Raw genomic sequence first — 22,869 nt, 5'->3', positions numbered from 1 at the left:
CGATTAATGGCTTAAAAAGTCTTTTTTTGAATTAATTGCCGTAATTTAGTGTGTATAGCTTGGATTTATTTTTCCTTTTTAGGGCTTTTTAATGCCTATTTTATTATTTTCGGTTCCGTATAGCCTAAACTTTTAATAATTAAATAATATAAAATATCGGCGAATAATTCGTCGTATTTAACGAATTTATTTCGTTCGGAATCCGTAAATTTCGGAAAAATTACCTTAATATTCGATTTATTCGGAATAATCGAAAAAGTATTATTAATATCTATAGATTCGGAATTTATATTAGATTTATTATTTATATTAAATTTGTTCCCGGGTAAATCCGGTTAATCGTTAATTATAGATTTATTTATAATAAATCGAAAAATTCGATTGTTTCCGGGAGGTGGATTTAGTGGATTTCGTGGATTTATTATTTCCGGGATTTATGATTGGATAAATTTACCGTCGGTGGAATTTTTATCCGGTATTATTTTTTAATCCGGTAATTCCGAATCCGGTAATTTCTCCCTTTTTTTTCGATTTTTAGGTAATAATCGAATATAGGAGGTTCGTATAATTTATAATTTATACGGTCGATCGGGAAAATATATATAATAAATTTTATTACCGTTATATTTAATTATTTTCCTGTTTTCGGTAGTAACTCCGAATTTATCGGAGTTTTTACGGATTTTTTTCGGTTTATAAACTAAAACCGGTATTCCTAAGGTATGGATTTTGGATAAATTAGGCTTATTATTCCGTTTTAGCTAAAAATAATCGTAAAATTCCTGGTAAGGGGTAAGTAAACCGGATGCCGTAGTAGTAAAATTTATTAAATAAATTATTGCTTTTATAACGAATTTTTAGAGGTTTTTTGGGAGTTATAAATTAATAAAAATTGTTTTAGTTTTTTTAATAATAATCCGGTTCGTACGTTTAGCTATACCGTTTTATTTTAATATATAAAGAATTATAGGTTCGAAAATAATCCTTTTTTCGGTTAAATAATTTTCTAATTTAACCGGGGAAAACTTTTTGCCGTTATTTATGTGAATAATATTTAGATATTTTCCGAATTAGGTTTTATAATATTTGATTTTATTTATTACGATATCGAATATATCGGATTTTTTTTTAGAAAATTTAATTTCCCGAAATCCGGTTTTATTATCCGTAAAATTAATTATATATTTATAACCGGAATAGCTAAAGGGGGTAATATAAACCGTATCGATATAAATACGATATAACGGTTTATTAGCTTTATTCGGATTTGTATAGGGTTGGTTTCGGGTGAATTTACCCGAAATATAGGATTCGCAGTTTAAATCCTTTTTTTTTAATTTTTTTTTAGGAATCTCCGTAATTATTTTAGCTATTTTAGCTAAAATATCGTAGCTAGGGTGGCTAAGTCGTTTATGCTATTTTTCCGTAGTTGTAAGGAAATTCGAATAATTCGAAATTAATTTAATTTTTTCGAAATCCGTGGTTTTATTAGATTTTATATTATCCGAATTCGGTTCCGGGTAATTTAAACCGATTATACGGGCTTTTTCTATTATTTTTAGTAGATTTATGGCTAAATATGCTATATTAGGCTTTAATTTATTAGCTAAATGTAGGAAAAATTTACGTTTTTTTTAATTTAACGTAGTAAAAGGCTTATTTTTAGAATTATATAATTTATTCCCGCTTATAATACCGTTTTTTTAGTAATATAATTGGCCGGATATAATATTTAGCGGAAATTCCGGTACGTAAAGCACGTTTAATAACGTTATTTTATGTATTTCCCGGTTAATTTCGAAGGAAAGCGTAATATTTTTAATTCTTTTTAAAAATATTTTTTTATTATTTATAATAATCGGTAAAAAATCCGATTTTATAGTAAAATTATCGAATAAATTTTTATTATTCGATATATGCTTTGAGGAATTAGTATTATATAATTATTAGTTTTTGGGAACGGAGGTTAATTTTTTTTTCGATTTATTTGAAATATTCGAAAAAGCATAAAACGATTCGTTTTTGTCCGAATTTTTGTTATAGGGTAGGTTTCCCCGTTTTTTAGATTTTTGGTTTGTGGTAAATATGGTCGAATTTAAGTTATTCGATTTATTCGAATTATTCGAATTATTCGATTTTTTCGATTTATTCGATTTATTCGAATTCTTTTTATTTCCGCTTTAGGTTCCCCGTTAATTCTGATTGGATCGGGGGAACCGGGATTTTTTATTATCCGTATAATAAGAATTTCCTATAGCCGTATCCGGATCCCGTCGGTTTTTATCTAAAATATCCGTAATTAACCTTTCGAAAATAAGTGGATTTATGGACCGTAAAGTATTGCGTTAACGGTCAGCCTATATAGGGTAAGCTAATTGGAGGGCTGCAATAAAAATCGTTTTTTGATCGATATTATCGATTTTTGCCCTAACGCTTAAAAGCTTTAAAATATATTTTTTAAAAATAAATATAAACTCGTTTAATAAGTTATAATTTTCGAATTTAATCGTATGAAATTCGAGATATAATTACTGACGTAATACGGGACCGGTGCCTTAATAGGCTGATTATAAGGTGGATAAGGCCTTATATGGATCTATTTTATCGAATATCAAATTTAACGGTTTTATTATTAAATTCTAACGAATCAAAAGCAATGCCTAGGTTTTCTAAATATCGGTTATACCGTTATATATATCGGTAATTTTAAAAAACCGATCGATTTTTAGCAGTTTAAAATATAATTATAACGTAGATTTTTACGTATTTTAGTTTCCGGATCCGGAAAATTTTTATTTTTCCGGCATTTAGTATCCGGCAATAATACGGATAAAGTTATTTATTTTGCCGAATTTTTGCCGTTATAACGGTATAATTATCGTTAAAAACGGTAAAGGAATCGTTAAGAGAATAAAAATAAAAGAAATTAATTTTTTTATTTTATCGATAAAGTGTATAAAGGGATCCAGGTGTTATAATATAATATAGCAGGTGCTATAGGGTGCTATAGCAGATCGGCTATTATAATAGGGATTAGTTATAAGTAATTTTATAGCCGTTATATAGCTATAACGGGTAAAATTATTATAATTAGCTATTTAATTATAATTTTCGATATAATTACGGCTTATATAAGCTTATATATAGGCTTATAAAAAATCGGCTATTATAACGGAATTTTAAAATTTATATTAAATTAACTCGTTTAAGAGAGCGGCTATAGTTTTTAATATAAAGTCCGGTTTTTAATATAATCGATATTATACCGGACCGGGCTTATAACCTATTTTAAAATATAATTAATAAATTATAAATTTAGGCATAAGGAAGCGTTTATATAATTCGTAAAATTAGGCTATAAAAGGTAGTTATAAGGCTATATAACTAATTTTTTAAAGCTTAAGGAAAAAATAACTAATTACGAAAAAATAACTACTTTTTATATTTATAAAATTAATTAATAAAAATATTCTAAAATATATTATTAATAAATTAGATTTATAATTAAATTAATTAGTAATAAGGTTAATTTATAATCGAAGAAATTATCGAAATTTATAGATTTCTATAGTATAGGTTACCCTATAACCTTAAGACTACTATAGCCAGGTGCATTAGCTATATTTAATAAGGCTTAATCTAATAAAACGTTTTATTAGATTCTAATAGGTTCTAATGGCTATAATGGCCATAATAATTAATTATAATAACTTATTAACTATACAGCACTATAAATAATGGCTATAAATGGTGCTATATTAACTATAAGTTAGTATAGGGTAAATTCCACTGATTTCCTATATATCGTTATTTAACGATATCTCGATAGGTTTTATAACTATTATAACGATATAATATGCGTTATAAAGCTAATTTTATGCATTATACGATGCTATATTAACATCCGTGCAATAATTATTAAAAATAATTATTTTTTATTAGTTATATTTAAGCTTATTACCGCTTATTAGTAATTTTGCGGGAAATTAGGATAAAAGCAAGCCGTTACCGGTATTTTGCGTATTATAATTAATTTTTTATTAGCGAATTATATATTATTACGTTTTAATAATAAGCGTTTTATTAAATTAGCTAATTATTTTTTTTTAAATTGCTACGTAAAAAAATTTAAAAAATATTAAATTAAATATTAGCCTAATTAATTAAAATATTTTATATAATAATAAATAAAGGGAAAACTAACTTTTACGGGCGCCGGGAATATAACGCTATTTTTCGCTATCGGATTTTTTAAGCTTATTTAATAGGCGCTTTAGCATTTTAGCTATTTTAGCGTTAGTAACGGGAGGCCTTTAAGCTTTTTTTTAGCTTTAATATAAGTAAAAATTAATTTAATTTAAAGCTATTGCGACGGGACCTTATATATTTAATAAAAATGCTTTTTAATATTATATAACGTAAATAAATAAAAAATATTTATAATAAATATAATATCCGATTAAATAAAGTAATATATTTGCTTTAGGTTATAATAGCTTAAAATGCCGATAAATTTAGCGTAAATAAATTTTATATAAATTAATTTATTTTATATTATTTATCCTACGATTATTTTACCCGGCTTCGCTATTTTATATTTACCTTAATTTACCCGGTATATATTTAAATTACTTTAAATCCGAAAATTTTTAAATATTATTTTATTTATTTTTGCGATTTCTTTAACGGAATTATAGTTATTAATAATATTTATATTAATCGCTAAATAATATATAGCATTTTAAAATTTATATTTTTAATATAAATTTATAAATTATAATTTTTATATAATATATTTTATATTTATATAAAAATAATTATATTTTTTTATTTTATTATAATATTATTATAACGAATCGTAAAAATATTATTTTTATATTTTAAAAAAAAGAATTTTAAGCGTTTTCGAATATATTATTAAACGTTTAAATCGGATATTATTTTGTTATTATTTTAATAATAAATCGATCGCTATATATCCGCCTGCTAATTATATTTAAATCCGCCGCGCCAAGTAATAAAATATTAATAATTAGATAATTAGCTATTATATAACTAATTTAGCGTTCCTTTTTATACGCGTTTACGCTAATTTTAATTTTTATTAGGCTGGATTTTATTATATAAGTAAGGCGTAGGTAATATTATTAAAAAATTTGCGGGTATAAATTTGGCTATAGCTAAATTAATAGCGCGTAATTTATTAGCGCTTAGGAAATTTACCCTTTATAAGCCTTAAAAATAAGAGTTTGGCCGCCGGTGCCTTTTTCGAATTATTAAATTAATTAAGGGACGTATTGCTATAAAATACGGCTTTTATAATAAAAGATTATTTTTTGTATTTTATATAAAATAATTTAGTTTTTAAATCGGAGGAATTTATTATTTTTGCGTACGCTATTATAATTGCTAATTAAACCGAATATATTAATAGCTATATATTTGCTATAAAAAAGCTATACCGGCTATAATAAATAAATTGCGATTTATAGCATCCGCTATTATAATAGCTATAAAAATAAATAAAGCGTAATATTTTTAAGTAAAAAAATTACTAAATAAAATAATTATTAATTAATAGCGGCTTTCCCGTATAATAAATAATATAGCCGAGGAAGTTAAGGATTTTCGCTATAAATTTATTAATAGCATTTTTACGATAACCTTTAATTTTAATAGGCGCTACGCAAAATAAGCCTTTAATTTACGCTTTATAAATAGCCGTAAATAATTTACGCGTAAAGGTATATTTATATTATTTGCTAGACCCGCTTTTGCGCCGGCTATAATATAGTTACCTATATATATTAAAATAATTGCGGCTATACTTATTATATAAATTAGTAATTTTTACCCGCTTATATACTTATTTCCCCGTATTATTATTAAAATTATTTAAAATATATTTATTTTTTAAATTATAGGCATAGCTAGGATTTTATTTATGCTTTATTTAAAAAGCAGATAATTTTATCGCTAGCGCCTTTAATTAAAAAAAAACTATTACTTTTTAAAAAAGCAGATTTAGGAGGAAATCTAGCGCCGGTATATTATTACTTTATATTTTTTATTTGCTATAATCGCTTAATAATTAAACCGTAAAAAAGGCAAAATTATACTAAATATATTAGCAAAAAAGATTTAGAAATAGCGCCGTAAATAATAAGGTAGGTATAAAGTCTTTATATAATTATAATAATAGGGTGGATTATATTTATAATAGCAATAAGGTAAATTATATTTATAATAATAATAGGGTAAATTATATTTATAATAATAAAATAATTTATATTTATAATAGCAATAAATAAAGTAATAATTATATAGTTATTTAAAATTATATAAATAATATTAGGCTATAACGGCATTAAAATATAAGGTATATTTCGCTAAAATTTAGTTTTAGGCCTTAATTAAATGCCTTAAATACCGGTGCACCCTTTTAAATATAATTAGTTTTTAGCCATTTTATAATTAATAAAGCAATTCGCATTTTTACGCTCCTAAAATTATACCGTTAAATAGCCTTTGTCGAAATAATTTATTTAATATAAAAAATAATAAAATGCGACGAATAGATGTAAAATTATAGTTAAAAACAGGTTTAAAAACGATATCGCAACCCGGGGAGCGGAATATGGGGTTCCTTAGGGGATCCTCTATACACAAAGACCTCTGATATTATTATGATATCGCCATGATAGCATAGCGAAATCTATAGAATATGTTCAATATTATATATTAAAGATCTTTAGAATCTTGTGAACTGGAAATGCGCTGCCCGGTGAGAATAGTATAGCTTTGCTATAATGAGTTAGCTTCTGCACTACAGGTTCGGAGGTAGGCAATTTCTTCCTACAATTTAAAATTAATACACAAAAGCTGATGCTACTTGTCATTATTCACTAATATTAGTTACGAGTCCCTCTTATTCAAATAGCATGGTTTGTATATTCTTCCACCATGATTACCCATTCATCAACTTCTTTGCACCATATTTGCCCACTAATTGATTTTCCAATCATCATATTCTGCCAATTGCGTCCGCGTTATCCTTATCTTGCGTATAATCCAAATCGGTCCATTCCGTCCGAATCTTCTTGTAGAAGCGGCTTGCCACCCGGTGCAACTCCCCTGCCGAGCCAAAACTTGGTGTCGGGTCTCAGCGCGTCCTTCAGGTCCTTGTCGCTGAGGCGCTGCACATCTGCGGGAATCAAGTCGAGAAGATTGCCACCAGCTATCACAGCTGCCATACTGGCAATGCTTCGCGGATCTCGTGGTACTATGTCGGTCCTCGGTTCGAGCGCCCAGGCTACTATCAGCAGCAGTGCCGATGCTATGAGTAACGCTTCGAGAACGTGCGTTGAAACTGGATCCTGCACTACGCGTCTCGAGCTTGTTGCGTCGATGCCGGACGCATTGTATGATCGTGCATCATTGGCGCCCTGCACTTCAGAAGAGAGGCCGGGCATCATATCGGTTGTGTTACCATACACCCGCTGCTTGTTGAGCATTTGAGACACAAGAATTCCTTGCTGTGAGAGTGCTGCATCTTGAACATCCTTGTCATTGCTAGCGTTGCCAAGCATTTGCAAAGGTACAGCCCAGGGCGAGTAAATGAGCGGACTGAAGAAATGGTTGAGGTAGATATCATTATCCAGGGGTGAGCCGGGAAGATAGTCATACAGACCAGCTGTGTCAACCTTTACGGCTGTTTTTCGTCTTGATTCGTCCCGGGGATTCGGCGGGTTCTTCGAATCAATTTCGAGAGCAGCCCCAGTAAAATGAACATCCACGTCGACAACTTCAAGAGTTTGGTTGCAACCCAGAGCCGCCACGTGTTGTACCGTGATGTTGCCATCTTCTGGATGGCCGAGATGGCCCCAAATGTATAACAGTTCGCTACATTTAGTATCGTCAGTAAACCCTCCTCCAAAGTACGTGACGTTGGTGGCATCCCAGATAACCAGCGTAAAGTTCCACTTGAAAAGATCCCCCACTTGCTTTGGATCCCTGTAAAAATAGTTGCACTGCTCGTCCTGTATCATCAACTCGAGAGGGTTTGTTGGAATCAGATTTCCTTCCGCATCTTTATCAGATGATGCTTCAGCCGTGTAGTTCATAATAACTTTGGACTGTATATCAGCCCGACCATATAATCTACAGTCGAAAGCGGGTCTGACTGCCGGAATGACTGCCGTTATAGGAACAGTGGATGCATCAAATGTCGAATTGGTCGTCGGAAGCATGGCTGGCATGAACTGAGAGAATGTGAGATCCTTATATGTGAACTGTGGAAATGATAGATTGGCAGACATGATCAATGAGACTGTATTGCCGACATCTTGCAAGAATTCATCGTCCGCAGCCGTGTACAGAGAGGAGTTTGTTGACATGGAACCATTGACTTGCAAGCTTGTTGAAAATGTCATGGGGTATGGAACTGCTTGAAAGAGCGAACCAGCAAATATCGTGTAGAGTGATGCAAATAGCATCAATGTGGTCATGGCTAGAGCGCCAAAGCTTCGAAATCTGGCTTCCCTGTACATTGCTCTCAGGATGGAAACATCCAGGAAATCCAGTTCCACAAAGATCTCCGTCGTGACTGTTTTCGACAGCTTCCAATACATAGCTATAGTCCTAGTGTTGAAGTCCATGGACGAGAAGACCATAGCGAGACCGCCAAATATGATGGTAGGCATTGCTGTCCATAGGTAATGTATGCTGGAATTTTCGCCGGCACTTCCCAAACCGTTATTGACGTTGGACTTACGCAGTGTCATTTCGAGGGAAACAGTAAATGCCAACAAAATAAGAAACAAGCCCAGCCGGGGAAGCAGGTGGAGGATGCGAGGATACTTTTGGTCCGACTTTTCCTGGCCAATCTTTCTTGGCATATTGGTTGAACCTACTCGAACCGGTTTGTTCCAGATCATGGCAAATACCTTCTCATTGTCGGCTAGATTGTCAATTATTCTGGTATGGAAAACTGCTTGATGCAAAGTTTTTCCCAAGGAATGGGACGCTACATCTCCAAAGTCGCGTAACATTGCCAAGAGACCGGGACTGTGGGAAACAATGACTGCTGTCCCAAGTAACGTGTTTGGGCTCCGAGGCAAAACGCCATGCTGTGGAACTGTCAAAATGGCCAGCAGTGTAAGAAGCAGAGAGACAACAACGACTCCGATCATCAGTTCTGCAGGCCACTGCTGCACGACGAGACGATTTTTGACGAGTGTGGCAGATCCAATCATCGGGATGGATGCGGGCTCCAGTAGCATTTGCTGACCGATTATGGCACCAAACTGCCGGTAGTAGGCGTCAAGAAGCTCTTGTATGTGTCCTTGGTCGTATACCCAATCCACTTCTGTATCTGATGTCTGGAGACTGGCGATAATACCCTTGGAGTATACGTCATAATCTACTACCGTCTTGCCGTCGTTCGTTCGCACTTCTTTCGAAGGGGCTGAGTCGACGGCGGCCGCATATGACCTAAAATGGGCGGTGGCAATGTCCCACGCAGTGACTGTCACAAGCGTCACGTTGGGGAATCCAATCGCGGGCTCCAAACTCAGAGTGGAGGTACCGTTTCCGACGACATTTATCTTGGTAATGCGATATGCCGGCTTGCAAAGTAGTTGCGCCGACTGCAATAGTCTTCCCCGTGTCCGAATTGCATCTTGGTACGTTTGGTTGTTTTGACACGTAGACCAGCTGTCGCAGTCAGAGGAAATTGGCGCGGTCTCGTTGATGAAATACTCGAGAACTCCAGTCACGAGTGCCATGCGCTTGCCGGCATCGCCTGTCGTACCATCGCACTGCTGCTCGACGAAACGCGAAAACCTTCTTTGGTCTGGTCCCGGAGCATCGTCCCAGGGAGGATCCCTCAGCGAGAGTGTCATTTGACAGTCCGAAGAAGTCAGTGTAATGTCGGTGCGTGGTGCATATTGATAAATTGCCGGAAAATCACGTTCATCTCCACCAAAGTCGGGCAGGGTCAAATTGGCTGGATTGCAATCCAGCCAGGTTTCCAGTCCGTCGACTGTGGCTCGAAATTTGGCGACGGCAGGAAGATTTGTAGATAATGACGGGAACGCAAAGTTTTTAAATAGGCCAGTCACAAACTCGAGGCGATCCCCAGTATTTCCTTGGAGGCTTTGCATAATGTAGAGTGGGGATGTGACGTTCCCGGCTGGGCCAAAGCCTAAGCTACTCGTTTTGCTGTAACGAAACTCGTTTTCTAGTATCATTGAATACGAGTGATCGATCACTTCCATTGGTAATAAGGTGATGAGGCCAGTAGACAGGACAATCAAGAGCTTGATTAGCAACGAGACTGTGGTTGCAATCGCAACGGTGAAATGCCTTTTCCGGATAGCATGGTGAATAGCGACCGGCTGGAGGTGAGAATTATAATCAAGGACCACACTGTCGACTCCTTTCGCAGGATGCTGTCTGGATAAGCTCTCCCACGGAGCAAACATTTTGCTTTGATATTCGACCCGGTTGAACAGGGCTGCGATTACGGTAAGAATAGCAGTCGGCCCATAGGTCCATAGGTAATGATCGCCCTGGTAGCCGGTCGCCAGGCCCGTATTATTGTTTGACACTGACAAGAGGACGGACAGCGCGATGACTAGCGCAATGAAGATGCCGCAAAAGATGGCCAGCACTCTCCGTCGTAGGTATGGAGGTCGCCAATGCGATAATGGAGATTGTTGCAACTTGTGAAGAGACTGGGAAGGTGTCTGCTTGTTGTCCGAATGGATCGGCCGTTCCGATGGCAAAGCGCCATTTCCATCAGGCAAAAGTGGCCTAGATTGTTGGCTCTCAGCGCTCATATTGTCGGCGGGGAATTCAGATCCCGTTGTGCGCCAGTATCGTTTTGTGAGTGTGAGGAAATTGAACTGTAGAGCTTATCGATGGAAAGAAAGGTGGACGTGCAAAGGCAATGGAGTTGCCAAGGGAGAACGGAGTCTTGGTGGAAGCAGGGGAGGCATGATCGGGACCGACAGGAGATAGTGAACGCTGTATTCATACCTAGTATGCAGCCCCCAAAATAGGACAAATTACTCGAATGACGGATCAAACTGCCGCCTAGCTGAGCCTTGCCCTCCAACGCGGTAATGACAAATCAATATGGGAAAAGGTATCGTGATAGGATCAAAATCCTAGTGGCTGACCGAAACATAGCCTTGAGTTCGAGGGCTTGGTTTGGCAACTCTCTGCAGTATCATGTCTGATTATAAGGGTTACACTTAGCGAGTTGAATAAAGCCACCCAAGTTAAGCTTAACTCACAAAAGATACCTGGTCAATCCCCACTGGGGCGCAGTGCGGCACAGCAAATGCCTGATTGTCAGGCGCTTCTCAGTTTATCTAGGGCAGAGCGGACGGGATGCCGAGTTCTCTAAGACCTATGGTCGTATGTGTTGAAAATGCTGACTATCAGATATCATCGAAAAGAGATCTGAACGCGGCAGAATTCCCACTGCCCACTCTCAGCCCACCGCTCATCAAGACGACCTCGCAAATCGGCTCTCGGATGAAGACTCTCCGCTTGTCAAGGACTTGCACCTTTTTCTATCCTCGAACATCTTTGTAGTCAGGGCCTCGCAGGCGAGATGCAGTCCTGTTATTACAGCCATGACGACCCCCATCCTAAACCAAAATCTCTTCATATGGTATGCCGTGAAAGTTACAGACCAGGAATGGGTATGACTAGACGACCGACGGGCTATCGCCGCGAGTCGTCCCGCCCATCTTATTTCGAGATAGCTCCCATAGGAAACAGGGTGGGATCGTGTCGAGTTGAGTTGATTTAACTTTTTCAAGAATCAAACGGTCAACGTGTGATCGGTAGACAAAGACGTAAAAACCTGAAATTCGAAACCGAAAGGTTTAGGGAGGAACGGCGCGGGGCGCCTTGTACAATATATAGAATTTACAGCGCAGCAAGTATAATATTTGCCTTAGCAGGTGGTGTGCGCTCCATTAGCGACCTGAAGCCATTCTTGGCTTGCGGAGGATCTAACTTACGAGCGGCGATAACTGGAGCATGTATAGGACAATTGTTGGTTAAGAGAGTTTGACCGCAAAAGATAAGGCTTTGTACCATAAAATGACTAAAATAGGATCAAAACTTATTACAGTCGGACTCAAATATAATCACCTGCATCCAGATGATCTCCGTGGTGACAAAACAGTCCTAGAGAGAGGCGCATCCACATTTATATAGCACCGAGTGCTTGGCGCGACCTTGCGTAAGTGCCATGTCCACACATTTCAAACTCAACAATGACTCATATCACGGACTTGGCAAAATTATGAATTCCATATGATTTAGTGTTGACAATGTTGTAAACAGGGTCTGCATGCACCATAGTTAAACATCATTCACCTTCTCGGCCGAAGTGTGAGGGTCCTTGCTCTCGGATTGTAGCTGTTGAGATTCACCCAAGCGGAGCCTTGTCTCAGCCACCTCCTTGATGTTGACCCACTCCATCGCGAAGGAGATAGGGACGACCAAGCAGATACCTGCAAGGCCAAGAATGATTGTGCGGCGAACCGCCTGAGCATATGCTGCACGCAATGCGTGGAGCACCACAGGGGACTTGGCCACGTTTTCCAAACCTGTAGCACCGGCTTGGATCACTTCGCGAGCGGTTACGGCGTCTGTGTACCGTGGTACTTCAACCTTGAGCCCATCGAGCAGGAGTGCCTGGCCAACGGCAGTTCCCACAGCGCTTCAACAAGTTAGCTCATCAAAGAGGTTTACACAATGAACAACAAGGATGTGAGGAGATGTCCAAAATGATAATTGAAATCCACATACCCTGCCAAGTGGAATGAGAACACGTTGAGAGCTGCTTGGACGTTAGAACTTCAACACCACTGTGTATGACACTTCGCGACTCACCATTCCCTATTGCAACATCCTCAGGACTGATAATGTCAACAGTCATTTCGCATTAATGATGACTTTGTAATGTGATATAGAACTTACGCAAGAACTGCCTGTAAAGCTGTGTACGGAAGCTGACCTGCCATACCAAGACCGATTCCGGTTATGACGAGGAAGGTAGCCCAATGTGTGGTGGGAGTGGAGAGCGTGACGGTTGTGAGAAGGCCAGCACCAATACTGCAAAGGGCGCTTCCGGCTACCATATATGGAACCTGGAAGGGACTTTGTTAACTAATTGTCAAATTATTTCTGAAGCTGGATCATGGTAACTCACGTAATACCCCCATTTGGTGACTAATCCTCCGATAATGATCAAGGAGACTATTTGAGGGCCTACGAGGGCAATGTATCGTAGCCCACTTTCGGTGGTAGACACGGCCTGTGCAGATTGGAACAAGATGGGGAGGTAGTATCCGTACTAAGGAAATGTTAGTAGCTGAAGTCAGACTCAACGGTGGTTGAAACCCCCAGAATACTCGTTAGAGACTTACAACTACGGAAACTCCGCCAAAACCTAGTAGGCATATGGCTCCAACATATACTGAACGTGTCTTTAACACTCGAACAGGGATAAGGGCAAGCTCTCCCTGTCTGATTAGCCAGTAAATAAAGATTACCATCATTACTCCAAAGCCAACAAAGAGCCCCACGATTCTTTGGTCGTTCCAGGAGTACACAGTACCACCCCAAGTCAATGCAAGCAGGATGCAGCACATCGCGCCCAGGAACAGCACAAGGCCCGGAGCATCCATATGCATCAACTTCTCACGCAGCGACAAGGCTTTATTGCCATCCTGCGAGGGCTCTCCGAGGGGTACGAAGAGTATGACGCTGATGATGACACACACACCGGCGGGGAGATTGCTGCAGCTGTGTCAGAAGAGATGCATTGCCAATGTCATTGATGCGAAGGACTCAAAATATCTCACATCCAAAAACACCAATCTGCTCACATCATTAGTGATGAAATCAATTATATTCTTCGGATGTGTTTACATACGCCAGCTCGTGTATTGTGTAAGAGCGCCACCAATGACGGGCCCGCAGCAGACAGCCACTGCCATCGAGCTGACGACTATTCCCTGGAATAAGGGCACTCGGTCGATCGTGACAGTTTGCCCAATGATAGCAAGAGCTCCTTGGAGGAGACCTGCGGCTCCTAGACCAAGCCATGACCGTCCAAAGATGAGCACAGCAGACGACGGCGAGCCCGCGCAGATGGCAGAACCCACTATAAAACGATGTCACGATTAGCTCTCGAATTGACTTGGGGTAAAGAAATGTTGGGATGTTATGAGGTACTGAATCGCATACCCTCGAAAATAACGAGCGAAGTCAAGTAGACCACTTTAGCATTGAAGTACTTGTAAAGATTGCCAAACATGGGCTGAAATGCAGTTAGTGTGAGCATGTACGCTGAACCGTACCAGGCTACGTCTGCTAAGGATTGAAATTCAGTTGTAATGTGTGGAATAGCGACGGAAATGATGTTGACATCTAGACCAAAGAGAAATACACCAAGACACAAGCTGCCAATAACAGTTGTGAGTCGCCATGAGGCTAAAAGCTGCCTTTCGGGGGTCAGGCTTTGTGCCGAAATCGCCGCTTCCTCAGGCATGGTGAGGTAGGTAACTAGTAGCTCAAGTAAAAGGATTTCCCAGATTTTTGGTTTGGCGTAGTCTACTATAACCAAGACAAGTGATGGGGGAAAGGGAAAGTAGAGAAAAGAACGAGATGGATTCTCTCTCCAACCAACCCCGAAAATCATAGTAATACGGCAGCTTGGAGGTAACATTGGAAGCTTCCCTAGCAAATATCCGGACAAGCTGTGCATTGGATTAAAATTAATCACACACCCGCCGGGCAATATGTAGGTGCTTCACACATGTAGATTGGGGTTGCATTGCTGTCTCAAACAGGTATCAATGCACCTAAGTACTAAATAGGTACTAGGTAGGCACATACTTGGTTGCAACCTGATATGCTCATGCGGCTTGCGCAAACAGGATAGATGCCCGTCAAGTGAACTGCAGGTTTGCGGGCCGAGTGGTGCACGTAACTAGGGGCAATCTCGGGTCCTTGAGGCGTTGAGCTAGTCGGGGGGCGGCTCCTGCCGCCGCCACCCGCACAACCCTTGCACCCCTACGATGTACAGCCATTAGATGGACTCATGCACGAAGTCCGCAGTCAATATTTCACCAACTGCAAACTTGCATTAGTTCCTACATAGGTAGGTACATTAAATTGTATGTTAGGTAGTAAGTTACCTGCCTAGGTACCCAGATAGCCGGCGGTTCAATGGTGAGCAGACCTGAGGACGACAAGTCGCCTTGCAGTCAGCCATGATATTCGCAACTCGTGTTGGAAGATGCTATTCTAGTCCTGTGGTGGGGCGCGACCAAATGCGTCGGCAATCGGGGCTTCAGTCTCACGTTAGCGTTCAATACTGATCACATTTACCCCGTGTTTCCTTGAAACGTCTACCCTCTTCTGGTCAGTGCTAGTGATTACCTTAATGTATCGTCCGACTGCTGCCAGCATGCACCCTTCTAAGGCCGTTTGTAATTCAGAAGCACGAACCTTCATCGCTTGCGTCATTTCTTTTACAGAATAATTTTCAGGAGTTTTGGCCACATAACGAATGTTGTTTACTTCCAGAGACAGTGTGATTTAGGAGGAGATTTTGTATGTAACCCATGTCTTCAAACAACTGCTAATCCCCATGCCTATGTTGTTGCGTGTTATCACCATTTTTCCGAGATAGAGACGAACACATCTGTGCCCTTGATAGGACCATTGAGACCAAATGATGGCGTCATTGAATTCAGACGCGGGAAGGGTGGCTTGTTCCCGACAGAATCCAGTGTCACATCCACACAATAACGGTGCAGGAGGGCAGCAATGAACCCATAGATCTCCTGCCTGGCTAGTGTCTGTCCAGGGCACAGAGTCGCCCCACCACCAAAAGGTCTGAAAGACGCAGAACGAGTCAAGGACTTCCTGTTGAGGAATCTCAAGGGCTGAAATTCCGAGACACCGGTTCCCCATACATTCTCATTCATATGAAGCTGCCTAAACGGCATAAGGATGGTCGATCCAGCTGGGAGATGCTTGCCTCCAACAGTCGTGTCTTTTGACGCGACTCTGACAGCAGCAGCAGTATTATTGAGTCGGAGGACTTCATTGAAAATGGAGTCAAGATTTGGGCTGTTTGCACATAAGTATTTGATGTCCAAATGTCCAGACTGCCAAGCAGATTCTGTTTCTTCTCTTGCTAGGTTCAGGAGTGTCTCGTCATATAATAAATGAGTCAGAAGCCAGAAACAGCTATTGTGCTCGTTAGAAACACCGCTATATATGAAGTTAGCTCCAACCATGTATTGTTATAGTTCTGAAATGAACAAGCCCTACGTACGCCCAGAAGATCATGAGTATCATGGATACTTTAGACTCAAGGTCCATTCCGACGATCTCCATGCCTTTTAGAGTGTTTGTGATGGCCCAAGATGCCTCCTTGCGTTGATCTTCTGGAAGCTGCACAAACGTGCGCACAGCGGCCAGGAGTTTATTTTGAGCGGCAAGTATAGGCGATCCAAAGACGTTAGGGCATCGAAATATAATCATCCAGACGTACTCATTGAAGGTCGTCATGTACTGGACGACCAAAGGATCAATGTTCAGTAGGCGAGGTCCGAACATGGCGTTGACAGTGGCCTGCACATTAATAGAGGAAACAAGAGAGTAGAGAGAAACCCTGCTAAGTGTGCGACCTTGATATGATCCGGCACCACCTGGCTGGAGGCAGAATGCCAGACTGTCCATAGTATATAGTGAATCGCGTACTGAGTTCAAAAATTTCTGGGTCCATCTATTCATGTGTTCGCCGGGCAGAAGTTGAGCTCTGTAAATGTCTTCCACACAGTGAATCAAGCTCTTTTGCTTCGGATTAACAGGGTTGTTGGGGATAAAGCACCAGTCGCCAGGTCTTGGCACGTGCCAGGATCGTCTCAGAGCATCGTTCGAAATTCCAAAGCTATTCAAGAGATCGGTCAAGTGATGATCAAAATTAAAGCTCTCGGTGTCATCAAAGATGGTTGAGACGTCAACAGGGTCCGTACAAATGTACAGTTTCTTGCCGAGGAGCTGGAGAGCAAAGGGTTCGCGAACACGGCCGAAGCAATTCCTGGTATCAAGTATTAGCAAGACGCGCTGATACATGGAACTGTCGACAAAGCTCACAGTCCACTTTCCATTACCGCGGCATAATTTCGAAAGAAACCAACGGTATGCCCTGTTACTTGTGAGACGTAGTCATCGTCAAAGCAATATGACACGATATGGTGCCCTACCGAGTACTAGAAATTCATTTAGCTGTTGTAATAAATCATTCTTATGTTTACGTCATATTATAACCTACATGGTATCCAATATGGTACTTCTCTTGGTTTGGACGGTTGAAGCAGAGGTCGCAAATTGAATGTCCAGAGGCGCCATAATGAATAAAGGCATCCGAGAAAAAACGGAACAGTCACGGCCAGAGGCAGATATTTAAGATCTTTCAACATGTTCGGTGTTTCAGGTTGGGATATTCAAGGCGCATACCAAGTAAGTTCGGCGATTGACGACCAGAGAGAACTTGAATAATTGCGTGGTGGCCCGATGCGAAGACTCATGAGAAAAGAACTAGTTGGCTTGAGGAATGAGAGATACGAAATCAGAAAACGTAAAACGTTATAGTTGGAAATCATGCGGGTTATACAAAAGAGTACACTGACATGGCATGTGATCATTGATGGAAGCCATGCAAAGACTGGAAGATCAGTTGGCACGAAGGCCCCCAAAAGGACACCACTGAGTGCCATTAGTTTGAAGGACCGACATGAACAAGGATTTGTCTCTACAGTAGGTGCGATGCCATGAGGACAGTAACATCCTTCTCAAAACAAAACAAGATTTTGAGTAAACGCATGGCGGGAATTCCCGCCAACACCAAATGATACCAGCTTGTTGCATGCATGGCTTGTGTTGTTTTAAGGCTGCTAAATCAGATTGCGTGTCATTCAGCAATCACGAACGCAGGACATGGGGGCCGGGCATTTCTTCACAGTTCAACTTGAAGAAATGATGTGCTCTTGCATGAATCAATAATGCATGTTAGACCCTTGAGGGCGATGTAGAACGGCGCGTACGTATGTAGGCATTGTCAAACGGCAATGCATCTTTGCGGCACAGCCTCATGAGGAGATGTCTCTGCGAGCTAGCAGGATCAGGCAAACCAATGAAAGCCGCTACGCGTAGCTACCTAGTACCTAGGTACATTTCGGTACCCGATTACATCCATTCGATACATGGCCCAAACTTATAACGCCCCCAAGCGCTTTGTGATTGTTGGCTTGCGCTATGGACTCTATTCGCAAAACGAGCCCGTCCGAGTTTTTTCGGTCCGACAGAATCTGATTCGCTCGCCATTTCACTATATTAGACATATAAGTTGCAATGTACTGAAATGCTGAAAGAAATTAACACAGCTGAACGCATCCTCCAAAACCTCTCGAAGAAAATCCAAGTCGGCGCAGTGCGGAAGGCTTACCCCCGCAACCTTTTATTGCTATATTTTTCCCTTTCAATCTTCCAAAGCAAAAATACTAACTACACACACTTATCAATACTTAATTTAAGCTTTGTTGTTGCGTGCGCAAAGCTCCAAAAGGCATTTCCCACCATATCATCCAACGGGCAACATCAAAAAATGGATCTCGCCCCGCGTCAAAGTATGGAGGGGGTCACTCCACCGGGAGTATCCTATCATGGTTTTCTAGTGAGTTAACATACCATATCAAATAGCTACGTCGATGAACATACCAACGCTGACCATTGAGAAGGCCGGGGTATGGACTGGAGTCGCAGTGTCGGCGCTGACACTTTTGGGTCGCCTTTTTGCTCGGTTCCGAGGTATGCACCGACTGTACTGGGATGATGTTTCTGTCATTGCTGCTTTCATCCTTGTGGTGATTACTGGAGCACTGTGGCAATGGGGTGCCCCTGCCATGTACTACGTTCTCAACGTGCAGGCGGGACTTGAGCTATACGATCAGACGCGCTTCTTTCCTGATATGAAACGATGGCTTCTAGTATCGCTCATCGTCGAGCTTTTCTTTTACACATCCCTTCTGCTGATCAAGTTAGCATTTATTTTATTTTTCAAGCGTTTAGGGCAACGTATCAAGTTCTTCAAGTGGATTTGGTGGCCAGTCCTTGTTGTGACTTTGGGAAGCTATTTCGGTTCTGTTGGTAATGTCGATTACAAGTGCCTTATTGCCCCTGTTGAGACCATTCTCCAAGAATGCAATACTGCTTCGTCCATTGGCTTTGTCGTTACAACACTAAAGGCGAACTGCGCACTGGACATTTTCACTGATTTCTTAAGTAAGAATTATCCTCCTTATACCTTCCCTGTTCTTTGACCAAACAAAAGTTCTTTCACTAAGATGTTCACTAGTTATGTCTCTCCCGGCTATTCTTCTTTGGAGAATTCAGATTCAACGATCTAAGAAGATAGCTATTCTTGGCCTCTTTTCGCTCTCAATAATCACCATGGTCATCGCCATCGTGCGAGTTGCCACCATAAACCTAACCAGGCGACCAGACGGAAACCTGGATAGTACATATCTTTGGCTATGGAGCGCCATCGAGCCACCTGTCGGTACGTACCCATCTGATAGCACTCATTTTCTGACGCTTCACGATCATCAAAACATTTCAAACCAGACTCCACGGATTTTTACTTACATATTCCTCTTATCGTGATAGCCATCGTTGTTTGCTGCCTTTCTGCGTTCCCGCAGCTCTTTACACAATCGAACCAGAAGAAAGCGGCCTTCACTCCATCGGAATCACGCCTCAGGATGATGTCGCGCATTCGTTCAAGAAAACCAGCGTCAAAAGAGACTTGGGCTGAATTGGGTTCCAACTCGAAGCCCAATGTATCTCAGTCTGCCATCCTCGGCTCGGATGCTGAACCTGTGGTATCCCGAAGGAATGAAGGAGTCCATCAACCCGTTCCCTGTACAAATGTATACAGACCTGTGGTCCATGGCTACAGAGATCTCCCTGACAATGGGCTGGTACAACCCGACGGAGGTATTTCATATCAGGCTGAATTTTCTGTCACCAGGTAGATAAGGGAGCCGTTATATTGGAGAAAGTGTAATCGAATAAGGGCTTGTTGGATTGAACGACGCGTGGGAAGGCAGAGAAGAAGGAACATTTGAACCCAACGCGGCATAGAGTGGTATCTGTGAACTGAGGCACTATGCGGACGTATAACGCGAAGCAATATAAGGGGCTATTCAGTGAATTCTACATATTCGAATTTTCTTAAAAAGAACTTTGATTTGATGGTGTTCTTTGTTATGCATACTAGCCGTAAACCCAGGTTTGTATCTAAAGCATGATGGCATTATCATGAGCACATTAGCGGAGTGGGTTTCAGATTGTGCTACTCAAAGGTCGCGCGTGCAAGGCATGAAGGCTACCCAACAAGAGACGCAGAGATTCGGTAGTAATTTAGTAATAATACTTGGATTTAATAGGAACCTAGGATATGATTGAAGGGATGTGAATAAATTCGGGCTCTGTCGATAAAGCTAGGTACGTGGACGAACAGAAAAGTACACTTGAGGTTGCTTTTTCCCTCCCTAAATAGAAATTGTGACGGCAGCTGCGGCCAGCCAGCGTGTCGTAGCACGGGGGGCTGGTTGGTGCTACATGTAAGAGGCGAGACTATAACTGAGTATTGCACCTTGAGTAACGGGGAATTTACTCTTATTAGGAATATCGCGAGGGAGTTAGCTGTAGACAAAAAATATCAATCCACTACCGTATTACAATTCTGGGAGAATTTTCCGACGTTTCCCTTCGTTCACTCGTGATAATTGCCAGTTCTCATGCGGTTTGAACCAGGGCTTGTCCCCCCACCAGGTGCAGATAAGACTATTAGGTCTGCTATAGGTAGGTATGGACCTCGGGACTACCTGAAGCTCCCCTTCTTTCGATCAATACAAATTAGGTACATAGCACACGACCTCAGAGTACACAATGGCGTAGTCCTCTTAACACATTATTACCGTAGTATTGGAATCGGCATTTTCGCTGCTTCATATGGATTTCCGACAAGTCTCTGCACATTTTTAACATGCTGACGCGTAGCCTTATCCTCAAAAACAAGTCGATGGGTTTTGGAGGGTTGGCCTGGCGGTTAATTATGGGGCCAATCACAGGTACACAGTGGTCATCACCTCGGTTAGCGTACCTAGCTAAGGTTAGGCACTTGTCTTCAAGGTTCCCTTTCGACACCTCTACGAGAGCTCTTCAGCATCTGCGGGCCGGATCACAGTGCTCATTCGGGCGGGCGGAACCGGATTGCGCCAGGTTTATGGCCCCCAAACCAAAAATTGCGTAACAAATATTAATGCATGTTGCTTGTTGGTTATTAACAGTCCTGCCGGGCCAAAAATAGCCACGGCAGTTCTTCATCGCGCTCCCTATGAACTAGGCCGCAAGATGCTAGGGTGGCTTCGGGAAGAGAGGTCGCGATCCGTACCGCCCGAAATGGCCCAGCCCCCCGGACCGTGGCCGGTGGGGGCGAGAAATATGTCATGTAGTAGGCGTTTACGTTGATAAAGTTTGCAGGAACGTTCTGGTTGCAACTGCGTGCTTTGCAGCATGAACACTCCATACATCGCATGACATTACGACGCAGAGAAGGCCTAGAAATAACGGGACATATGCATGGCAAATGTCGTACTCAAATGCACGGGGTGTATATATCATGGCGGCTAAACGGACCGACCAACCAACGCTCGGCATCAATAGTAATACGCGACAAACCCGCGTATGGTCTTTAGAATATGAATGAAACAGGATCTTCTTCCAGTCACATTGCCGGGCTCGCAAACTCGACAAAAGAACCAGGCTCAATATTTCATCGTTGTCTTCAAAGATGCATTTCCAACAGGCTGTACCTAGCAGAGTGCGAGGTCTTGCTATCAACCTCGATACACTTCACCCCAGTCTTCTACCAAACCCAACATTTCCGTTCATTGCGATGATACACATCCTGCTTTCGCCATTAGCTCTACCGATTCTGCATGTTATTGGAGAGTCTTGTGGGTTACACCCCGTCTCAGCAACCTGTGCGTGAAACGCGTTTTTACTACCTCTTTTTTTTTCCCGAGCTTGCAACACAGATTGACATTTTTTTTTTCCCCAGGCTTATCTGCCTGCACAGTCGTCACTTATGCTCTTGTTAGTTTCATACCAATATTGTTTTAATATCCAGAAAACTAATGACAAACCAGCTCATGTCGAACGTACCTGGGAAGATTAGTTATGTTGTCCTGTAGGAGCTTGTGTGCGTGTGCGTGTTCGTGCGTGTTTTTTTCGTCTCGCTTCTTTTTTTCCTTTGTTTCTTTTTTTTTTTCTGGTGGGTGGCGGGGTTTTTTGTTGTTGTTGTTGTTGTTGTTGTTGTTGGGGGTTGGGGGGGGGGGGGGGGGGGGGGCATCATGGACAATAAAATTGACTACCACGTTATGATACCAATCACTAATGACTGTGAAGACCTGTGCACAGTCTCATTAAGGCGATATTATGCTTGTGAAAGGGCTTTGATTCCTGGTTATGCGCACAGTAGTTAGTTATTTAGCCTGGAAGAATCATCCTCAATAATACCTTCAATTCCACGATACGGCCTCATCACACTACTTCTTCGTAAGCGCCACTATCAAGGGAATTAGAATGTGCTCTAAAAGATAGGTCAGATTGGATGGTGATAGCATATGCTGTGCGAGATGTCATTCCACACTAGTCTGAGCGTGGCATGGAACTTCCGCTTTTGCGATACGCCTT

At 40.7% G+C, this 22,869-nt stretch overlaps 4 protein-coding genes across 4 annotated transcripts; 1 reads left to right on the top strand and 3 right to left on the bottom strand.

Moving 5' to 3' along the window:
• Nucleotides 1-7,055: 7,055 nt before the first annotated feature.
• Nucleotides 7,056-10,841, bottom strand: PFICI_04010 (uncharacterized protein; the record flags this gene model as incomplete). The annotated part of the gene is made up of 1 exon (XM_007832591.1): nucleotides 7,056-10,841. One exon carries the CDS (start codon nucleotides 10,839-10,841, stop codon nucleotides 7,056-7,058), a length of 3,786 nt encoding a protein of 1,261 aa, XP_007830782.1.
• Nucleotides 10,842-12,384: 1,543 nt separating this feature from the next.
• PFICI_04009 (uncharacterized protein) lies at nucleotides 12,385-14,581 on the bottom strand (the record flags this gene model as incomplete). Its single annotated transcript, XM_007832590.1, has 9 exons — nucleotides 12,385-12,745; nucleotides 12,835-12,865; nucleotides 12,919-12,944; nucleotides 13,006-13,175; nucleotides 13,238-13,381; nucleotides 13,455-13,827; nucleotides 13,893-13,908; nucleotides 13,964-14,194; nucleotides 14,278-14,581. The coding sequence occupies 9 exons, from the start codon at nucleotides 14,579-14,581 to the stop codon at nucleotides 12,385-12,387; spliced, it is 1,656 nt and encodes a 551-aa protein (XP_007830781.1).
• A 1,126-nt stretch (nucleotides 14,582-15,707) lies between these two features.
• On the bottom strand, nucleotides 15,708-17,457 carry PFICI_04008 (uncharacterized protein; the record flags this gene model as incomplete). The annotated part of the gene is made up of 3 exons (XM_007832589.1): nucleotides 15,708-16,314; nucleotides 16,379-17,146; nucleotides 17,381-17,457. The coding sequence occupies 3 exons, from the start codon at nucleotides 17,455-17,457 to the stop codon at nucleotides 15,708-15,710; spliced, it is 1,452 nt and encodes a 483-aa protein (XP_007830780.1).
• A 1,358-nt stretch (nucleotides 17,458-18,815) lies between these two features.
• On the top strand, nucleotides 18,816-19,427 carry PFICI_04007 (uncharacterized protein; the record flags this gene model as incomplete). The annotated part of the gene is made up of 1 exon (XM_007832588.1): nucleotides 18,816-19,427. One exon carries the CDS (start codon nucleotides 18,816-18,818, stop codon nucleotides 19,425-19,427), a length of 612 nt encoding a protein of 203 aa, XP_007830779.1.
• Between the last annotated feature and the right edge of the window lie 3,442 nt (nucleotides 19,428-22,869).

This window comes from Pestalotiopsis fici (assembly GCF_000516985.1).
Source record: "Pestalotiopsis fici W106-1 unplaced genomic scaffold PFICI_Scf_2, whole genome shotgun sequence".
NCBI lineage: Eukaryota > Fungi > Ascomycota > Sordariomycetes > Amphisphaeriales > Sporocadaceae > Pestalotiopsis > Pestalotiopsis fici.
This window is presented reverse-complemented; position numbering and strand designations above follow the sequence as displayed.